A 16195-nucleotide genomic window follows, 5' to 3' on the forward strand; every position below is an offset into this window, starting at 1 on the left:
TCTCCTTCCCAGCTGGGTGTCCAATGCCCATCAGCCAAACCTTTGAACACCTTCATAGTACTTTAAAGTACTTTTACAGAATATTTCCATCTCCATGCTTTATGACAAAATGTTTTTCCATCTTGTATTTTTTTCCCCGTGGACTCATGAGTTAAAAAGACAACCTAATAAAACCCAAATATTATTTTGTTCTGATTTCAGAAGAAAACCTCCACGAATTCAAAATCCCCACCCTCATGTAACAGAAGGCAATTGGGAACACATGACGTTGCAAACTGTGCTTGGGAATCTCCCCTGCTAGGAAGAGGGGAGGTTTGGGTTGGATATTGGGGAAAATTTCTTCCATGAAAGGGTGGTCAGGCACTGGCACAGGTGGCCCAGGGAGGTGGTGGACTCACCATCCCTGGAGGTGTTCAAGAAACAATCATACATGGCAATTCCTGCTACAGTTTAGTGGGCACAAAGGGGTTTGAGCAGAGGTTGGACTCAAATGATCTTGGAGATATTTTCCAACCTTAACAATTTTATGATGCTACTTTAAAGCTGTTGAGAAGGTGTTGGCTGAAGGTGGAGAGGAAAGCAAGCTGTTGAACTCTGTTAGCCGACTCTGCACCAAGCCATCAAGGTGTGTCTTTGGCAAGAAGAGCTTCGTGGTGCATGTTTGGAGCAAGCCCAGCCCTGCCCACAAAGGATGCACAGCAAGGACAGAGGCTCTGTTTATTTCAGGGTAGTTCCACCAGCGCTGTGTTTAACGGGATGAACATTTGTGTGCAGCTGAAAGGCAAACTGTGCTCCCAGCATCTGCCAGCTGCAGTCCTTCTGCACAGCTTGCTCTTCTGCTTCAGGATCTTGCACCTCTCAAAAGCCAAAGCTTCTTTCTATGGGTGAAATCTGCCAGGAGTCAGCAGCAGTGGCCACCTGGAGCACCCACTGCACCACCTCACCTTGCTCATCCTCAGGGTCCCCGTGGGCTGGCTCATCACCCCGAGGGATGTTCATGCTGCTGCTCTGTGGCCTGGCAGCATCAGGAGAGGTTTTGGTGAAGGTGTCCCCGAGACTGGTGCAGGAGAGGTCAGAGTGAGGAGCCACAAGCCCGGTGGGAGCCCTGCACTAGTGGCCTCCCCCATCTGGCAGCTGGGAAGCGTAGAGAGCTAGTGTGTGATGGAGGAACTGGTACTGCTCGCTCGTCTGGATCATCCCACCTCTGCAAGGGAAAGGCAGGGCCCACTGACACTTCACCAAACACAGAACCCTATTCCCAGCTCTCTGCTCCCAGGGCACAAATATTCCTGCTTCACCAGCCATGTCAAGATGCCTCTGAAACAGGCACCAGAGCAGCCCAAAGAATTGAGGGGCTCAGAAGCATTGCTGGGCTGTTCAAAATGAGATTAGCAACTGATTTGGTTGCTGATTTTCACCTGTACTTCTTGAAAAGTGATCAGGTGGAGTGTTTCTGGATTTAGTGGCTGAGCTGGAAGGGAGGAGCAGATGGCTGCCAGGTTCCCAGCCCCTCTCCACTCTCTCCCTCTCCCTCCATGTCCTCAGGTCAGAGCTACTCTCTCTGACAGCAGAACCAGCCTGGCACTGGGAATTGATTGCTATTCACACACCTGCATCCCCCTGCCACCCTTCTGGTTTCCATCAGAAATAGTCCCCATGGGATGCCCATCCCCATGTCCCTGCCACATCCCCCCAACACCCCTGCCCTCAGGGTGCACCCAGCAGGACCCTCCAAGGAGCCAGCTGCTCTGTGTACCCACCTGTCTATGCGGAGATGGCACACAATTCCAAGGATATCCACCTCCCCCTTGTCCTGCAGCTGCTGGCACCCGATCCTGGTGGCAATGAAGCAGCCGGTGCGGCCAATGCCTGCGCTGCAGGACAGACACAGCTGTGCTGAGCACCCACAGCCACTGCCTGCACCTGCATCCTGCTCAACTGGATGCACTCCTGGATTGGTTTGCTGTGATTTTTTCCTAGAGGGATGCTGGGGTCCTGGCCCCAGCTGCCAAACCAAGCTCATTAGCCAGGCACCAAAAGCCATGGGCTGGGGTTACTCTGCCAGGGCAAGGAGTTCTTGCTGTGTTGCACAGCCTGGCTGAGGCTGCTCTGGAAGCACAAAACCAGTCTGTGTCCATCCTTGTGCAGTGCAGGGGGCTCTGCAGCCCCTCCCCTCCCAGCTGGGCTCTAACCCTAGCACCACTGGTTTGCACTCAGCCTGCAGCAGTGCATGCTGCATGCTCCATAGGGACCCCAGATGCTCTGCTCCACTGTCCCCAAATTCACCCAGCAAGGAGAGAAAATAGGCAGAGGCCACCTCCTGCAGGAGGGCTGTCCTGGAACACAGCTCCACATCCAAGCCACAGGCCATTCTTACCTGCACAGGGAGCAGGAATCATGGAATTACAGAGTGGGTCAGGTTCAAAGGGACCAACCTTGGGGTCACCAGGTTCCATCTCCCTGCTCAAGCAGGATCTTCCAGAGCTGGAGCTGTGGCTGTATGGTGGGGCTGGGTCCCAAATGCAGACCCCTCCTGCTCCCACCCTGCTGGAACCAGGTGCAGGATATGCCAGACTAACACCACCATCCTGCTGCCAGGACAGCAGCTGCTGATTGACAGCTCTGCTGTGGGGTGGCTGTGCCCTGGGATTTCTGCAGCACCATGGGAGCCGTGCATGAGGACTCACGTGGGATTTTCCCCTCAGGTATTTGCAGACTGACCCCGAGGAGAAGCACAGACAGGTGAGGTGCATGCTCTTACCTGCAGTGCACCACGATGGGCCCTGGGCTGGCTGCAGTCTGCAGAGCCTCTTCCACCTTGGACACCAGGTGCAGCAGGGGCTTGGCTGACTCAGGTGTTTGCTGGTCTGGCCAGGAAGGGAAGAGGATGTGTTTGACTTTGCGGTGCTCCTTTCCAAGCTTTTCCAGACAAAACAAAGAGAAATGGGGGTGTGAGAGCATGGGCCAAATGTAACGGGGAGTTCAGCTCAAGCAGAGGCCAAGCAGCCCCTACCCACCTCAGCCACCCTCCTCCTGAATGCCTCTTTGAGCCTCTGCCAGACCTGAGGCAGAGTCCCCTGGGCCAGAGACAATGGATGTGTCCCATCCCAGAAGATGAGAACAGATGCAGAGTGTTCCAATTCTGTCACCAGAGTGCAGGCAAAGCAAGCAAGATCCCTTGGGCCACTATCAGCCCAGGGTGACTACAGAGAGCCCAGTGACAGTGCAAAAACACTGGGCTGGTGGTGCTGCTCTGCCCAGCTGACCCCTTCTCCTCCAGGGCTGGGTCCTGCTCCCTCCCAGCCTCTCCAGGCAGGAGGGGCTCTGCAGACCCCTCCTGAGAATCATGGACCCTCCTCTTTCCTGTCACACAGCATTGCCATCTCACTAGATGTCCCAGGCCTGTCAGGGGCACTGCTGGGCCCCAATGTGCTCCCTCTCTGACCCTAGGATGAGGCTCAGACCCACCTGGATGGAGAGATCCCGGATCACGTACTCCACAGACTCGCTCAGCCCCTGCACGTGGATGGTGAAGGGGCCATAGGTGCCCTCCTTCTCGGGCCAGTAGTGGACGCATTTCTGGAGAACAAGGCAGGTTTGTGGATGTGGAGATGCTCAAGGCACCCACTGGACATTTGAACTGTGCCTGAGTCAGTAATCTTGGGAGGGGGCATTGCCTTGGGCCAGTAGGGGAGTGGGGAATGTAAAGTGATACAGAGGGAACGCAAAGGGATAGATCTCTATCCCTACATCTGCTGCTCTGTACCCTCTCCCATGCCCTGCCCTGGCTTTCAGGTGCCAGGGATGCAAATCCCTGCTCAGCCCAAGAAGCTTCCAGATGCAGCAGGACCCAGGGCACAGAGAGGATGTCAGCTGGGAGAGAAGGAGCAAGAACATGGCCCAGAAAAAGAGTTTCCAATTCTGTTTTCCCAGACAGGTCCTGTTGGCTCCCATCCCAGAAGCAGTGGGCAGCAGTGCCCCTCTGGTCCCCCAGAGCTCTCCCCTGGGCTGGATCCCCTGGTTGAGAGCTCCCAGTCCAGGGGGGAGCTCTGGGGAGCCAGAGGGGCACTGCTGCCCCATCCCTGGGGGTTGTCCTAAACCCTTTATCCTATTATCCAGATGGTAAAGTGTGCCCAGAGCACACAGCCATGTGAGGAGGAAAACCTTTGCCAGATAGGGCCAAGGCCTGGGGATCTCCTCCTCCACTTGTGACCCATCAGGGAATCCTCTGAGCCAAAAGCACAATAAGTGGGTGCACAGACCCCACATCTGGCCTGGCACAACCCACCACTGTCACCGGTACCCCACTCCCTGCGGTGCCCCCGGGCGGGGTCAGAGGTACCTCCTTGCGCTCCTGGAGCTCGGTGATCATGACGATGAGAGGAGCCTCCTCCTGCCACACCATCTCCCAGAAGTCGGTCACGGTGTTGAGCATGGGTCCCTGTGTGGCAATGTACTCCCGGGGCCGGCCCGCGTAGCCCTGCGGAGCACGCGCCCGTCAGGGACCCTGCGGGCAGCGGGGCTGTCCCCAGCTCACTCACGGCGCTTTTCTCCTCCTCTATGGTTTACAGGCTGAGCCACACATGTTGTCTCCTACTAAACCTGTCCTTACAACACTTTTATAGATCTGCTGAGGAACCACCAGACATCCTCCCCACCCTGCTGCTCCCACCAGTCCATGCAGCTGACCTTGTACACCCGAGCTCCTGCAAGCATCCCCAGGCTCTCAGTGAGACAACAGCCAGCGTGAGGGATGCCTTGGCAAGGCAAAGCTCACACTCCTCACTGTGGGCATTTCCACAAGGACAAGCAGGAATCTCTGTTTCACAGCTCCAAGCATCCTCTGTCTCCAGACGCTTCTCCCAGTATAAAATTGCTGAAGGTACTGAAAATCCAGGCCTTCCCAGCAATCTGGTAATGGTTTGGTCTTGCAAGAAGTTGCACTGGCCCAGCTAAGGGACAGGAATGTTTTCAGGAACATTTTGTAGAGCCCTATTTCTATGCCTTGAGATTATTTATTTTTCCTAGGAAACATGATCTTCAATTCAGGAAACCTGGAGGTGTCAACCCTGGGAATTCCACCTTCCTCCCACACCCACACCAAACATTTCATGGAACACCATCAGCAGGAAGAACATCAGTCCCAGGTGGGGTTGATGTGATCAAACACCTGCAGAGCCCTCCCAGATTCCTGTGCTTCCCAGGCATGCCCAGGCTGGCTTGGTTGCCAATTTTCTGATGTGCCCACAAATTCCTGTACCACTACACCTTTGGAGAGGTCAGGGGAAGGAAGGGGTCAGGAAACATCAGCTGCACACAGGGGGGTGTGGGCACAGCTGTGCTGAGTGTGCACACCTGTGTGCAGGTGTGTGTGCCACAGGAACAGGCAGTGCTTGTGCATTGTCAGCAGTCGGGTGACACACAGGGGATGCCACCACACCCTGGGACAGAGTGCCAGAGCCACCTGATGTGCAGCTGCACACTGCCAGGCTGCCTTGGGAGGACACAGTTCCTCTGCTGCCCATGGTCAAACTGCCCTTGGACCTCCCAGCAGCTCTGGGCACAGTGCTCCTGTCTCAAAGGAGCTTTGACCCTCCCTGCCGGGTGCTGGTTGCTGCTGTCTCGGTGGATCTCAGCCACAAGCACCTTCAGCAAAGAAATGTTCCTAACTGCCCTCCAGCTCCACCCCACACCCTCCAAGCACCTCCCAGGGGTTTGTCTGTCACCCCAGACAGCACTTTTTGTGGGCTACTTTCCCAAGTCCTGCTTTCCCTCACTGCCAAGCACTCACAACATCCATGGCCCCACCTCTGCTTCCCAGTGCCCTGGCCAGTGCCAAGGGAAGGGCACTGCAGTGAGATGAATTGCTCAGCAAAAAGCCTGCCCACTGGGCAAAGCTGGCACCTGGCTCTCAGGAAATCCCATTCTGGGAGACACTGCAGCCTGGAAGGGTTTGCACAGGGATGGATATCAAAACCAGTTGTCTGAGTAACACCCTAGGGTGTGGGAATTTCTCAGTCTCTGGAAAGGAACCCCACCGGGTGCCAAAAATAAGCCACACCCCATCTTCATTAGCTCTCTTCCTGGGAAATTGCAACAAGCTCCCTGAGCAGAGAGGAAATCCCAGGACATGTGAGCTTTGAGGATCTCTGAGCTGCCATAACCTGTTGACACAGCTTGCCTCTCATGGCCTTGCCAGACAATGGGCCAGTGTGTGAGGAGATGGAGAAGCCACTGCAAGGGAGCCTTTTGGGGTGCTCAGGCTGCCCAGGAGCTGAGAGCAGCTTCCTCACAAGACTCTCCCACCAACAGGAACAGTGTATCTGCCCTGAGCAGACAGAACCACATTTCTCCAGCTCCAAAAGGGGTGGCAAGTTAAGTCTGCTGCTCCAGGGCAGCCACGGGAGAGCAGGTGACAGTGCCCCAGCACGTGTGACCCAGTGTGGCACTTGGTGCCTTGTGAGCCCTGGGCTGCAGGCCCTGGGAGGACACTCACTGTGATGTAGTTGGCATTTATGTAGCTGTCTTCCTCCTGGCTCCCAGCCCTCCTGAGGCAGACTCGGCTCTCAGGATCTGAAAGATGTCACAGGTGTTACCCAAGGGACTGGTCCTGCCCATCCTCCTTGCCTCAACCTCAGGGGCTGGAGGCTGAGTCCTCCTGCCCACGCCATGCTCAGAGCTGTCTGCACCCTCCCTTAGGCCTGTTCTTGTCCCACCTCAGCCTTACTCCCCTGGCAGGGCATAGCCCAAACCTGCAGGTACCACAGGTGGGGTAACTCAGCTGCAGTGATCCCCCAGGACATCCCCACAGAACCTGACTGGAGCCCAGCTGAGTCCTTCCAGAACATCCTCAGCCTTTACATCCTTAGGGCCATGCCCTTGGGACATGCAAGACCCCCACAAGTGCTGCCCACCTGGGTAGGACCCCAGGGAGCAGCTCCCATATACCCCCCCAGCACTGTGAACACCCCCTGGAACACAGCACCCAGCTCCTGCAACACGGGCAGGAGGGGCATGGCAGGAGCAGCAGCACCCAGGGCTGCTCTGGGTCATCCCTCACCCACAGGCAAACACAGGCAAATGGGAGGCAAAGGGACACAGGAGCACGTACTGGGGAGAATGGTTTTGTATCTGTCCTTCAAAGCATGTCCAGGGATTTCCAGCTCCTCCGGACTCACGAAGTTGGGTGGGATTTTCTGCAGGGGGAGAAAACAGCCTTGAGGAAAAGCTGCCACTCGTGTCCCCCGGTGGTGGCAGACCTGGTTGCCCAGTAGGGCAGAGCTGACCCAGGAGCCCAGCAGCATTCCCAGAGATGCCAACTCCTGGGATGAGTCCTGCCTTTCCTCCATTTGTGGTGGTACTCCTTCCAGAGAGGCAACCCTGGGAGAAGAGCATGGTATGGGAGGGACCATGCCATTCCAGGGACCCCAACAGGACATGTGTGCACCAAGGAGCAGGTGGTACCCGGGTACCCCTCCCCTCTGCTTGCCCACACCGCCTCCCCTCCCACTGGGGCTGTGGGGCACAGCTGGGCTCAGAGCCTGATGTTCACCCCTGTCAGTCCCACCAGCCCCTGCCACCCCTCCTGTGAGAAGGCAGGGGGAATCGTCACACCGAAAACTCCTCCTGGAGCTGTGCCAGGCTCTGGGCGTGCTGCTGGAGCTCCTGTTTCCTCAGCACGTGGCTGGATGTCCTCAGAAACTTCAGCGTGATGTCCCGTGGTGTGCAGACAGGCTGGATGGGCTCCACGTTCCCTAGAGAGCTCATGTCCAGCACGAGCGATACATTGGAGCCCCTCCTGAAAGGTAAAGGGGTCCCTGGCTGACCTGCTGCCACCCTGGGACGGAGAACAGCCCATCCCAGTGCATCATCAGTTGAAACCACCCCACACTGAGCAAAAGCCAGATGGAGACCCCAGTAGATGGGGAGATTGAGGTACAAGGAAGTAGCTGATCATTTTGCCTTTTTGCTGGGAAGCCCCTGAAGGATGGTGTTGAGATTTGTCCTGGGCTGGGTGGAGGCCAGGGCTGCCTCCACACTCAGACCTGGCAGCTGCACATGCTGGCAGGCAGAGGGCTGGCAGGAAGGAATGTTAGGGGAGCCCTGGGGTTGAGCAGTGCCATGGGTACCCTGGCTGGGCCACACTCACCTCTCCTGGAGACGCACGTGCTTCTTGGCAGAGGGACTGGGCTTGTCCGGCTTGTCCATGTCTGCTGCAGCTGCCCGGGCTGCCAGGCTGCCCTTATGAACTCTGGAGCACAGCAAGCAGGCTTGGACCATGCTGCAGCAACCACAGAACTCTTGTCCTGAAGCACAGCAGGGGCACACAGGGAGCTCTCAGCTCCTGGGAAATCATGGAACCATCAGAGGAAAAGCAGCTGGAAAAGGAAAGTCAGATCTGAGAGATACCACAAGGCTGGGTGGAGCCCCCGACAGACGGTCTGCAAGCAAGGGACGGATTTTATGTCCTCAGCTGTCCTGGACCCAGGACCCCCAGCCCCTCCAGGCAGATGTAGAGCTCCCAGCACATTCACCTTTGGGGATGCCTGCAGCACTGCAGCCCATCCAGGCACCACTGGTGACCCTGGCCATGGCACCAAGGGCCACCTGCTTCCCCTGAGGGGAGGACATCCACTCTGTGGTGGCAGGGCACAGTCTGGTTTGGGGGAGCTCTCCACCTCCATGGAAGCACACACCCTGTGTTTCCAGCCCTTCCCCATCACATCCCCCTGCTTCATCCTGGGGACATGGTGGGGAAGAGTGAGAGCTGGAATGCCTGAGCACAGCAGCGCTCAGCAGGTGACATGCTGTAGCCACTGCACTGAGTCTGGCCATCTCCTGCTGCAGGGAGACACAGACCAGGAACCCTCAACAGCCTCATGGCAAGGGAGGGATGGCCCTGGGACAGCCTCCTCCATCCTGCGGGTCACACCAACTATCAAGAGGAAACCGCTTTATCTGGGTGGTTGAGCAAAAGTGACTGGGCAGCCCAGCTGGGGAAGGTGCCAGACATCCTCCATCATCAGCGGTGGCTCAGCCCCTGGCAGGGCTGGGGAGATGCAGGTGATGCTGATTCACCTCTGGGCACAGCTCCTCATGGTGCAGGCAGCACCCTGGGATCCTGAACCACCTCATCCCCAGCGTTCTCCATGAGGAGGAGACAGAGTCACAGAGACAGGGAATGATGCAGAGTCAGAGCTCTTGGTGGGCAGAGTGGGATCCCATCTGCTCAGGGAGGTCGTGTGGAGAGCCAGGGTCCACATGGTGGTTGGAACACAGCTAGGGCAGGAGCTGCTCCCCAAGCTTCCCTGCTGCCCAGTGGCATTTCTGGGAGCGGCAGTGCCACCCCTGCCACTCACACCATCCCCACACCCCATGCAGGGTATCCCGGTGTTCTCCATCCAGGCAGGAGCAGCACCAGGGGAGATCCTGCCCAGAGACAGCCCAGGCTCCCATCCCAGCTGCTGTCCGGCCAGGAAACACCTGGGAGATGCCCTCGCCAGCAGAGAGACCCAGGGAAGTACCTCAGCTGCTAGCGGCTGCAGGGAGAGTGCTCACATCCCCTGCCCAGCATCGCAGCCCTACCTGGGGCTGCCATCCACATGCCCACAGCCCCTGGGCACCGGGGCCCGGCGGCTCTCCTGTGCAGCTCGCCCGGCCTGGCGCTGCCTACCTGCGGCCCTTGGCCTCGTCCGTCCCGGCACCGCGGGCACCGCGCCTGCCGGGCTCACACCACGCTCTCAAAGTGTTCAGGAAGCTGCTTATCAAAGGAGCTGCTGCCTCTGCTGCTTCCTCTCCTCCTTCTCCCCCACCCCGAGTGCCGCCCACACACATACCGGCCACATCTCCGCCGAGCCGGCGCTCCCGGCCCCGCTGCACAGCGGCCGAGCTGCGGCCTGTGCCCGGGGCAGCTCCGCCGGGGCCGGGCTGTGCCCCATGGCCTGAGGCCAGCCCTGCCCGTGGGCACGGAGGGACGGGCAAGGCCCAGCCATGGGGGCCGCTGGGCTGTGCCCCATGGCCTGTGGCCAGCCCTGCCCGTGGGCACGGAGGGATGGGCAAGGCCCAGCCATGGGGGCCGCTGGCAGGAGGCGTGAGGCAGGTTGCTTGGCACGGCTGCTCTGGGGACACCGCACCCCACCTGCCCCACGGGAAGCCGGAATGAATCGTCCCATGCCCGCTGTCCTGCCCCTGTCCCCTTGCCCAGGCTGTGCCCGGCTGTTCCCCATCGCTTTGGAACGTGCCAGGGCTCGCTCGGTGCCTGCCACCCTCAGGGCTGCCTGTGTGCTCCTTGTGCCACCCCGTCCCCCAAGGCCTGTCCCCGTGGGGACACCCCTCCGCACCCACCACCATCCCCAGGTACCTCAGGGTGACATGGGTGGGCTCCCCCTCCCCAGCGGGAAGGACAGGGGCGTATTTGGGGACGAAGGTCTGCGGGGCCTGGCTCAGGTAGGCCAGGTCTGCCCAATTCGGGGCACTGCACATCCTTCCTGACACATCCCCACTGCTCTTCCTGTTTGCTCTTGCCAGGCTCTGCACGCTTCCTTCCTCCTCAGCCCCCTCCCTGCTGAGCTCCCGCTGCACCCCAACAGCCACAAGGACCCCAAACACCATTCCCACGTCTGCTTCACGGGCTGCTCTGGCTGGAGCCACCCCAGCCCAGCTCACTGAGGTGCCTGTGCTGTCCCTGGGCTGTGCCTCGCTGGAGAGCTGCGTGTCTGTGCACACCTGTGTGTCTGTGCACACCTGCGTGTGTGCAGGTGTGCCAGAACAGCTTCCCTGGGCAGCCCTGGGAGACCCTGCCTGTGCCACCTTCTGCCCAAGGACTAGGAGATCAGAGGGCCCAAGCTCCAGAGCGAAGTGCTGGGCTTGACCAGCAGCAGAACAGCCTTATCCTGGAGAAAAGGTCACCAGCACCCATGTCTTACCTGCAGATCCTAGAGTGGCCAGAGGAAAGACTGAGGAATTTCTCCTTGCCCTGTGGGGGATGAAAGAACACATCTGTAAGGCCTAGAGGCAGCCCCACCACACACTGCCCGTCCTTCCCACCTGTCCCTGATAGAGCTCAGGAATTCCTGGGATGACCAGCACTGAAGGACTTCACAAGGAAGGAAGGACTTGCTCCCAGTAGGAGCCAGAGTGAACAAACAGGGCTCTGTGCTGGAGTACCAGCCTGTCAGACGTGCAGAAGCTTCCTGAGGCTGGGACTGTATCTGCCCTGTAAGTGTGGAGGGCACCTGTCCCATCTGGGTGTCCCTGAGCTTAAAGGGTTCTTGAGGATACAGTCAAGATGCAAACCCCTGGAGCTGCTTTTCCTGCCTTTTGCTGGCCTGATCTTGCTGTCTCCTCACTGTTCTGTTCCTCTGCCACTGCTGAACAAGCTCAGGACAAGCTCAGTGCGGCACTGGGGCTGATACCACAGGGCCACCAGCATGTGGAGTCACCGGGAATGCACCAGTGGCATCTGTGCACCCACACTCCCTCCCAACCTCCCCAGCTGCTGGGCACCTGTGACAGGGAGGAGGGACACAGCTGGACCCTCACAGACCTCATAGGGTCCAGAGAAAGTCTGAAAATCACCCCAAAGGAGCAAAGCAATGGGGCTGCAACAGCTGGGCTGTCCAGAGGCCCTCGCTGGACCCAGGAGGCACCACAGCACATCCTGATTCTCTGCTCAGTGGAGACCTGGGACAGCACTGGCCTTTGGGAGCTGGATTTTGGCTGGTTTTCCCCAAAGAGAATGGGAATGTTTTACCAACACATGATTTTATGCACAACACAAACTCCAGCTGCAAAAGGGGTATGGAACAAAGACTTTTATGGAGGCCAGGGACTCCCATGTGCTGCTCGTTTCAGTGATCTGTGGCCCAGTGTGATTTAAGAGATTTGATGAACATTTCAAAGGATTTCAGCAGTAAGTCCCTTCTTCCTCCTGCCAGGTTCTGCCTTGGTCAAGAAATGCCCCTGGATGCCGCAGGAAAGATGCTGATGCACTTCCTTTGCAAAATGGATTATTTGGTTCCACTCAAAGTTGGTCATGACAAAGGACACCACTCAGGGTAAAAAGAGGAAGCTGAGATGCTGGGAGGCATCCTCTGCCTCTGAAGCATCACAACACCAAGGCACTCATGCTCAGGGATGTCCCCAGAAAAGCCTTGCAGCCCTTTCGCTCTACTGCTCACAGACCTCCCTGTGCTGCTGGCTTGGCTCTGCCAGTCATGCACCTGCCTGTGCCAGCTGCAACTAAACAGAACAGCTAAGATACAGCCTCTGGAAACTACACCTGCCCCCCTGGGCTTTTCCTTATGCAGAAAACTGCGATGGAGACTGAAGGGACTGTCCTGGCCATGGCAACTCACCCAGGATAGGAGGAACGTAGTTGGGATTTTGTGTAGGGATGTGCCACGGCCCAGGCTCCTAGGAGCAGAAAGGTTTGCACTGCTGAGATGTCCTGAGCCTTACATACCTCTGATGGTGCACAGCTGGACCCCAGCGTGCTCCCACCTGCCAGCATGGCTGCTCTTCCTCCCTTCTGCCAAAGCACCGGCATGCAGAGGAGGTGCATTTGAGGGAGATCATGGCAGGCGACACAGACCACAGACCCACAGTATGAAAATGAAGATGCTGGTGGAAAATGAGGCATAAGGTGGTAGAGCTAGGCTGGATGTGAGGGAGACCAGGAGCAGAGGGAGTCAGAACACGCTGCTTGACCCAGGGCATTTTTCAGCTCTCAGTGCCACCCAGGCAGCAAGCTGTCCCCTGTGCCTGTTGCACTCACCTGCACCTGCTGCCCTCCTGGGACTGACCCCTACCCCCTCCTGCCCGCCCGCTGGGGTGCACGGCCACACGTGCAGAGCAGATGTCCCCAGTCACCCATCGGTGCCCATGTGTGCTGGTGTGCAGAGACCTCGAGCAGGGCAGTCCAGACATGCCCTCCCTCCCTCCCTCCCTCCCTCCCTCCCTGGGCACATCACTTCTGGTCACCTCTGAGCCTGCTTGGAACACGATGCTGCCAGCTGGCTCCTCCTGAGGGACCCTGGCTGGGTTGGCAGAGGGGTGCAGTGGGGAGCAAAGAGCTGGGAGATGCTCTGGCCAGGGACTGACTGTGCCTTTTGTGTGTAGCCATGCTTGTCCCATGTCACATCACCTGCTCTGAAACAGCTGCACCAGGCTGGCATGGGGAGCAGAGCTGCTCAATCCTACAAGCAGGGACTGCTGGGGCCAGGGCAGACCTGGCTTTGAGGGTGTTCAGTCTGGGGGCAGATCCCGAGCCAGGGTCAGTTTGCTGTAAGGACAGGACCAGGACACTGGGACAGCCACTGCAGTCTGGTGTGGGCAGAGAGGAACCTGACAGTCTCTGGGGGCAAAACCCAGGAGGGGGTGGGAGGAAGCAACACTGCAGGAAATGACTCTGGGGAGGTCACTGCTGTGCCACTCACCTTCCTGCCTCCCTCCCCTGCTGGGGAAGGACTGGGGAGGTCCCAGAACAGGAGCATCCCTTGTCCACCAGCATTCCTTTCTGCTCTGACCTTGGTAGCAATGGGGTGTCAGGGGTGACAGTGATGGGCAGAGTGGTGATGGGAGGGTTGGTGATGGAGGGATGCACTCAGAGGGAAGAGTCCCAGCTGTTACCACACCAGCCATTCACCCTGGCCCAACCAGGGATGTGCCAGACATGGGATCCCTTGTGTCCTCTGTCCATGGACATCTGTGCATTAGGATTATCTGTTGGGATGTAAAGACTAGAGAGGTCTGTGACAGAGTCCCAGGGGCCTTGAAGGGTCCTCATAGGTGTGGCTTTGCTTTCAGCAAGATATGGGGTCCATATAGAGTTGGTGCTCTGGAGAGGATGATCTGGATTTATCCCTGACTGGTACTTGCTGTTTGTTCACTTGCATTTTAAAACTCCACTTCCATGGGGTCATCTTGCACCTCTGGCCATGATTTCAAAGCCGGTTCCCTTTGTGCAAAGAGCACATTCCAGCTCCAGACTGGGACCCGTTTTCCCACTAACAACCAGCCTATCCTTATGATCACTTCTGTCCCCCAGCCTCCTGACCATGAGGTACCTGACCCAGCCTCCCGGCCCTGATACTCCCCCCAGCATCTCTCCTCACCCTCTCCTCACAGCACTGTAGCCCCAAAGTCACCTCAGCCTGGGCTGGCACCGAGCTGGCAGCCCAACAGTTTCAGTCCCCAGGATTGCCTACCACAGCATGGCTGTGTCCCATCAGGCCCGGTCACCTCTGGGTCCGGCACTCAGGAAGGGATGGTTCTGCTTCCGTCGACACGATTGGGAGTCAGGATGTCCTGCAGGCTTTTGGAAATTAGCCCATCTCCTCCGCTGCCGGAACATCGCTCGCAGGCTGGAAGGTGAAGCAGCTGCCTGGGCACTGAGCAGACTCTCTGCAGACTGCCAGGGCGGGGGAGGACGGTGCAGTCACGCCGAGCATCCCGCAGAGCATCCCGCAGAGCCGGCCGTGGGGGAGCGACCCTTCGGAGCCTCACCTGGGGGTCCCCCGGCCACCGAGGGCACAGCCAGCCCCCGGCAGCCGAGGGAAGCACCTCCGCGGATCGCTTTTCCGGAGAGCAGCGGCTCTCCCTTCCAGCGCTGCCAAGGACAGCCCCGGCGGAGCATCCTCCAGGGCAGGGCTGCGGGAGCTCAGAGCGCTGCCTGCGAGCCCGGAGCCTCGGGCACCCGCACCAGCGATGGGGCTGATCCTGGGCAGCGAGGGGAGGCAGAGGGTGTGGGACCTTGCTCCCCATGGCCGGGCGTGACGGTCCGTGCAGAGTTTGCTCCTGCTGCTGCCTGCCTTCAGCTGGGGGCAATTCAGCGATTGCTGGTTGGTTTTGCCAAGGCGGTGCCGCTGATCCTGCCAGCCCCTGTGCTTCTGCCCCCTCCTCAAGGAGAACCAGAAGAGTTTAGGACCTGGATTTCTTGCTTAACTGCTGGATTGTTTTCTTTGGATCATTCTGTTTGCTCAGCCTGGAGGAGACTGAGGGGAGACCTCGCTGAGCTCTTCAACATCCCCATGAGGGGCAGCTCCAGTCTCTGCTCTCTGTGACCAGTTACATACAGGACTAGAGGAAACAGCTGCATTTGTGTCAGAGGAGGTTTAAATTATAAAAGGAAAAAGTTTTCCACCCAGAGGGTGGTTGAGCACTGGAACGGGCTCCCCTGGGAAGTGGCCACAGCTCCAAACCTGTCTGAGCTCAAGGAGCATCTGGACAAAGCTCTCAGGGTGGGATTGTTGGGGTGTCTGTGCAGGGCCAGGGGTTGGACTTGATCACCCTGATGGATGACTTCCAGCTCAGCTGATTCTATGATTCTGTGACTGCTGAGTAGAACCATGTTTGGTTTCTGGAATTAGATACTCTCCTGTATCTCCTGCAAACAAGCTGAACTTTCCTCCAAATTTGAAAAGCAGAGCTGGTGAACCACCAGCACCACTGGGCTGGGATAACACTGATGCAGAGCTGGTGTTGCTGTGGCCTTGGCACAAGAACAGTTCCCCTGGGAAAGATGATCTCCCAAAGTGTTTCATATCAGCTTGGTTTGTTCCTCTCCTCATGAGGGAAGAAGCTCCCCCTGTTCATTTTACAGTGGAGTAATAAACCACATGGAGGGACTGTTCCTAATCCAGGAATAGAATCAGGAATAGAATCCAGGTATAGAATCAGGAAATGACAGAAACATTAAGGTTAAAAAATCCCTCTAAGATCATTAAGTGACCACTGCCATGTTCACCACTAAATCACGTCCCCAGAGAGTAAGGGTAAAGAGGATCTAATCCAACACATGGCACCAGACCTCTGAGGTGCTGAGACTTTGACACTCTAGCCAGCACATGCCAGTGGAGAAGCCACAGAGGGACAGCAAGAGCCATGGAATTGGTTACCAGGACAGGACACAGCATCTGTGGCAGCACCTGTCTCATCCTTGGGCTTGTCCTGTGCTTCCCTGGATGCCTCCAAGAGAGCTGTGCTTTTAGAAATGCTGTCTGGAAAATGCTGTGTGCTTCGCTTTCCCCTGGGGAGTGAGCCTTGCTTGGACACCAGTGGAGGCACACACACATCCTCTCCAGACCACGATACTGCCTGTAAAACCCTGCGAGATGTGTGGGCAGGAAGACATCTCTAGGAACAGCACACCCCCAGCTCCTCTCTATCCTCACAGCACACAGGGCAAAGCAGTGAA

The 16195-nt window shown here is 57.7% G+C and overlaps 1 protein-coding gene across 8 annotated transcripts; it reads right to left on the reverse strand.

Annotated features, from left to right (window-relative positions):
• Positions 1-703: 703 nt before the first annotated feature.
• On the reverse strand, positions 704-14921 carry PTPN7 (protein tyrosine phosphatase non-receptor type 7). 8 transcript variants are annotated; one of them, XM_023942059.2, is made up of 11 exons: positions 14208-14921; positions 10926-10975; positions 8150-8378; positions 7615-7798; positions 7112-7196; positions 6497-6573; positions 4343-4480; positions 3469-3579; positions 2762-2919; positions 1761-1874; positions 704-1204 (listed from the first exon to the last, which is right to left on the reverse strand). In XM_023942059.2, exons 3-11 carry the CDS (start codon positions 8278-8280, stop codon positions 1111-1113), a joined length of 1092 nt encoding a protein of 363 aa, XP_023797827.1. In that variant the 5' UTR covers positions 8281-8378; positions 10926-10975; positions 14208-14921; the 3' UTR covers positions 704-1110. The 8 variants fall into 8 exon arrangements, with proteins under 8 accessions (XP_023797827.1, XP_023797829.1, XP_086717893.1 ...); XM_023942061.2 differs by having other exon boundaries at positions 14242-14836; XM_086861767.1 differs by lacking the exon at positions 14208-14921 and adding an exon at positions 12357-12418.
• Between the last annotated feature and the right edge of the window lie 1274 nt (positions 14922-16195).

This window comes from Cyanistes caeruleus, chromosome 24 (genome assembly GCF_971803275.1).
Source record: "Cyanistes caeruleus chromosome 24, bCyaCae1.hap1.1, whole genome shotgun sequence".
In the NCBI taxonomy this organism is placed as follows: Eukaryota; Metazoa; Chordata; class Aves; order Passeriformes; family Paridae; genus Cyanistes; species Cyanistes caeruleus.

Coding starts and splice junctions, on each gene's coding strand:
- PTPN7 (XM_023942059.2), bottom strand. CDS start 8,280: ATGGTCCAAGCCTGCTTGCTGTGCTCCAGAGTTCATAAGGGCAGCCTG. Junction 7,197..7,614: donor AGCTCCAGGAGGAGTTTTCG/GTGTGACGATTC, acceptor CTCCCCCTGCAG/AAAATCCCACCCAACTTCGT. Junction 1,875..2,761: donor CCCATCGTGGTGCACTGCAG/GTAAGAGCATGC, acceptor TCTGTCCTGCAG/CGCAGGCATTGGCCGCACCG.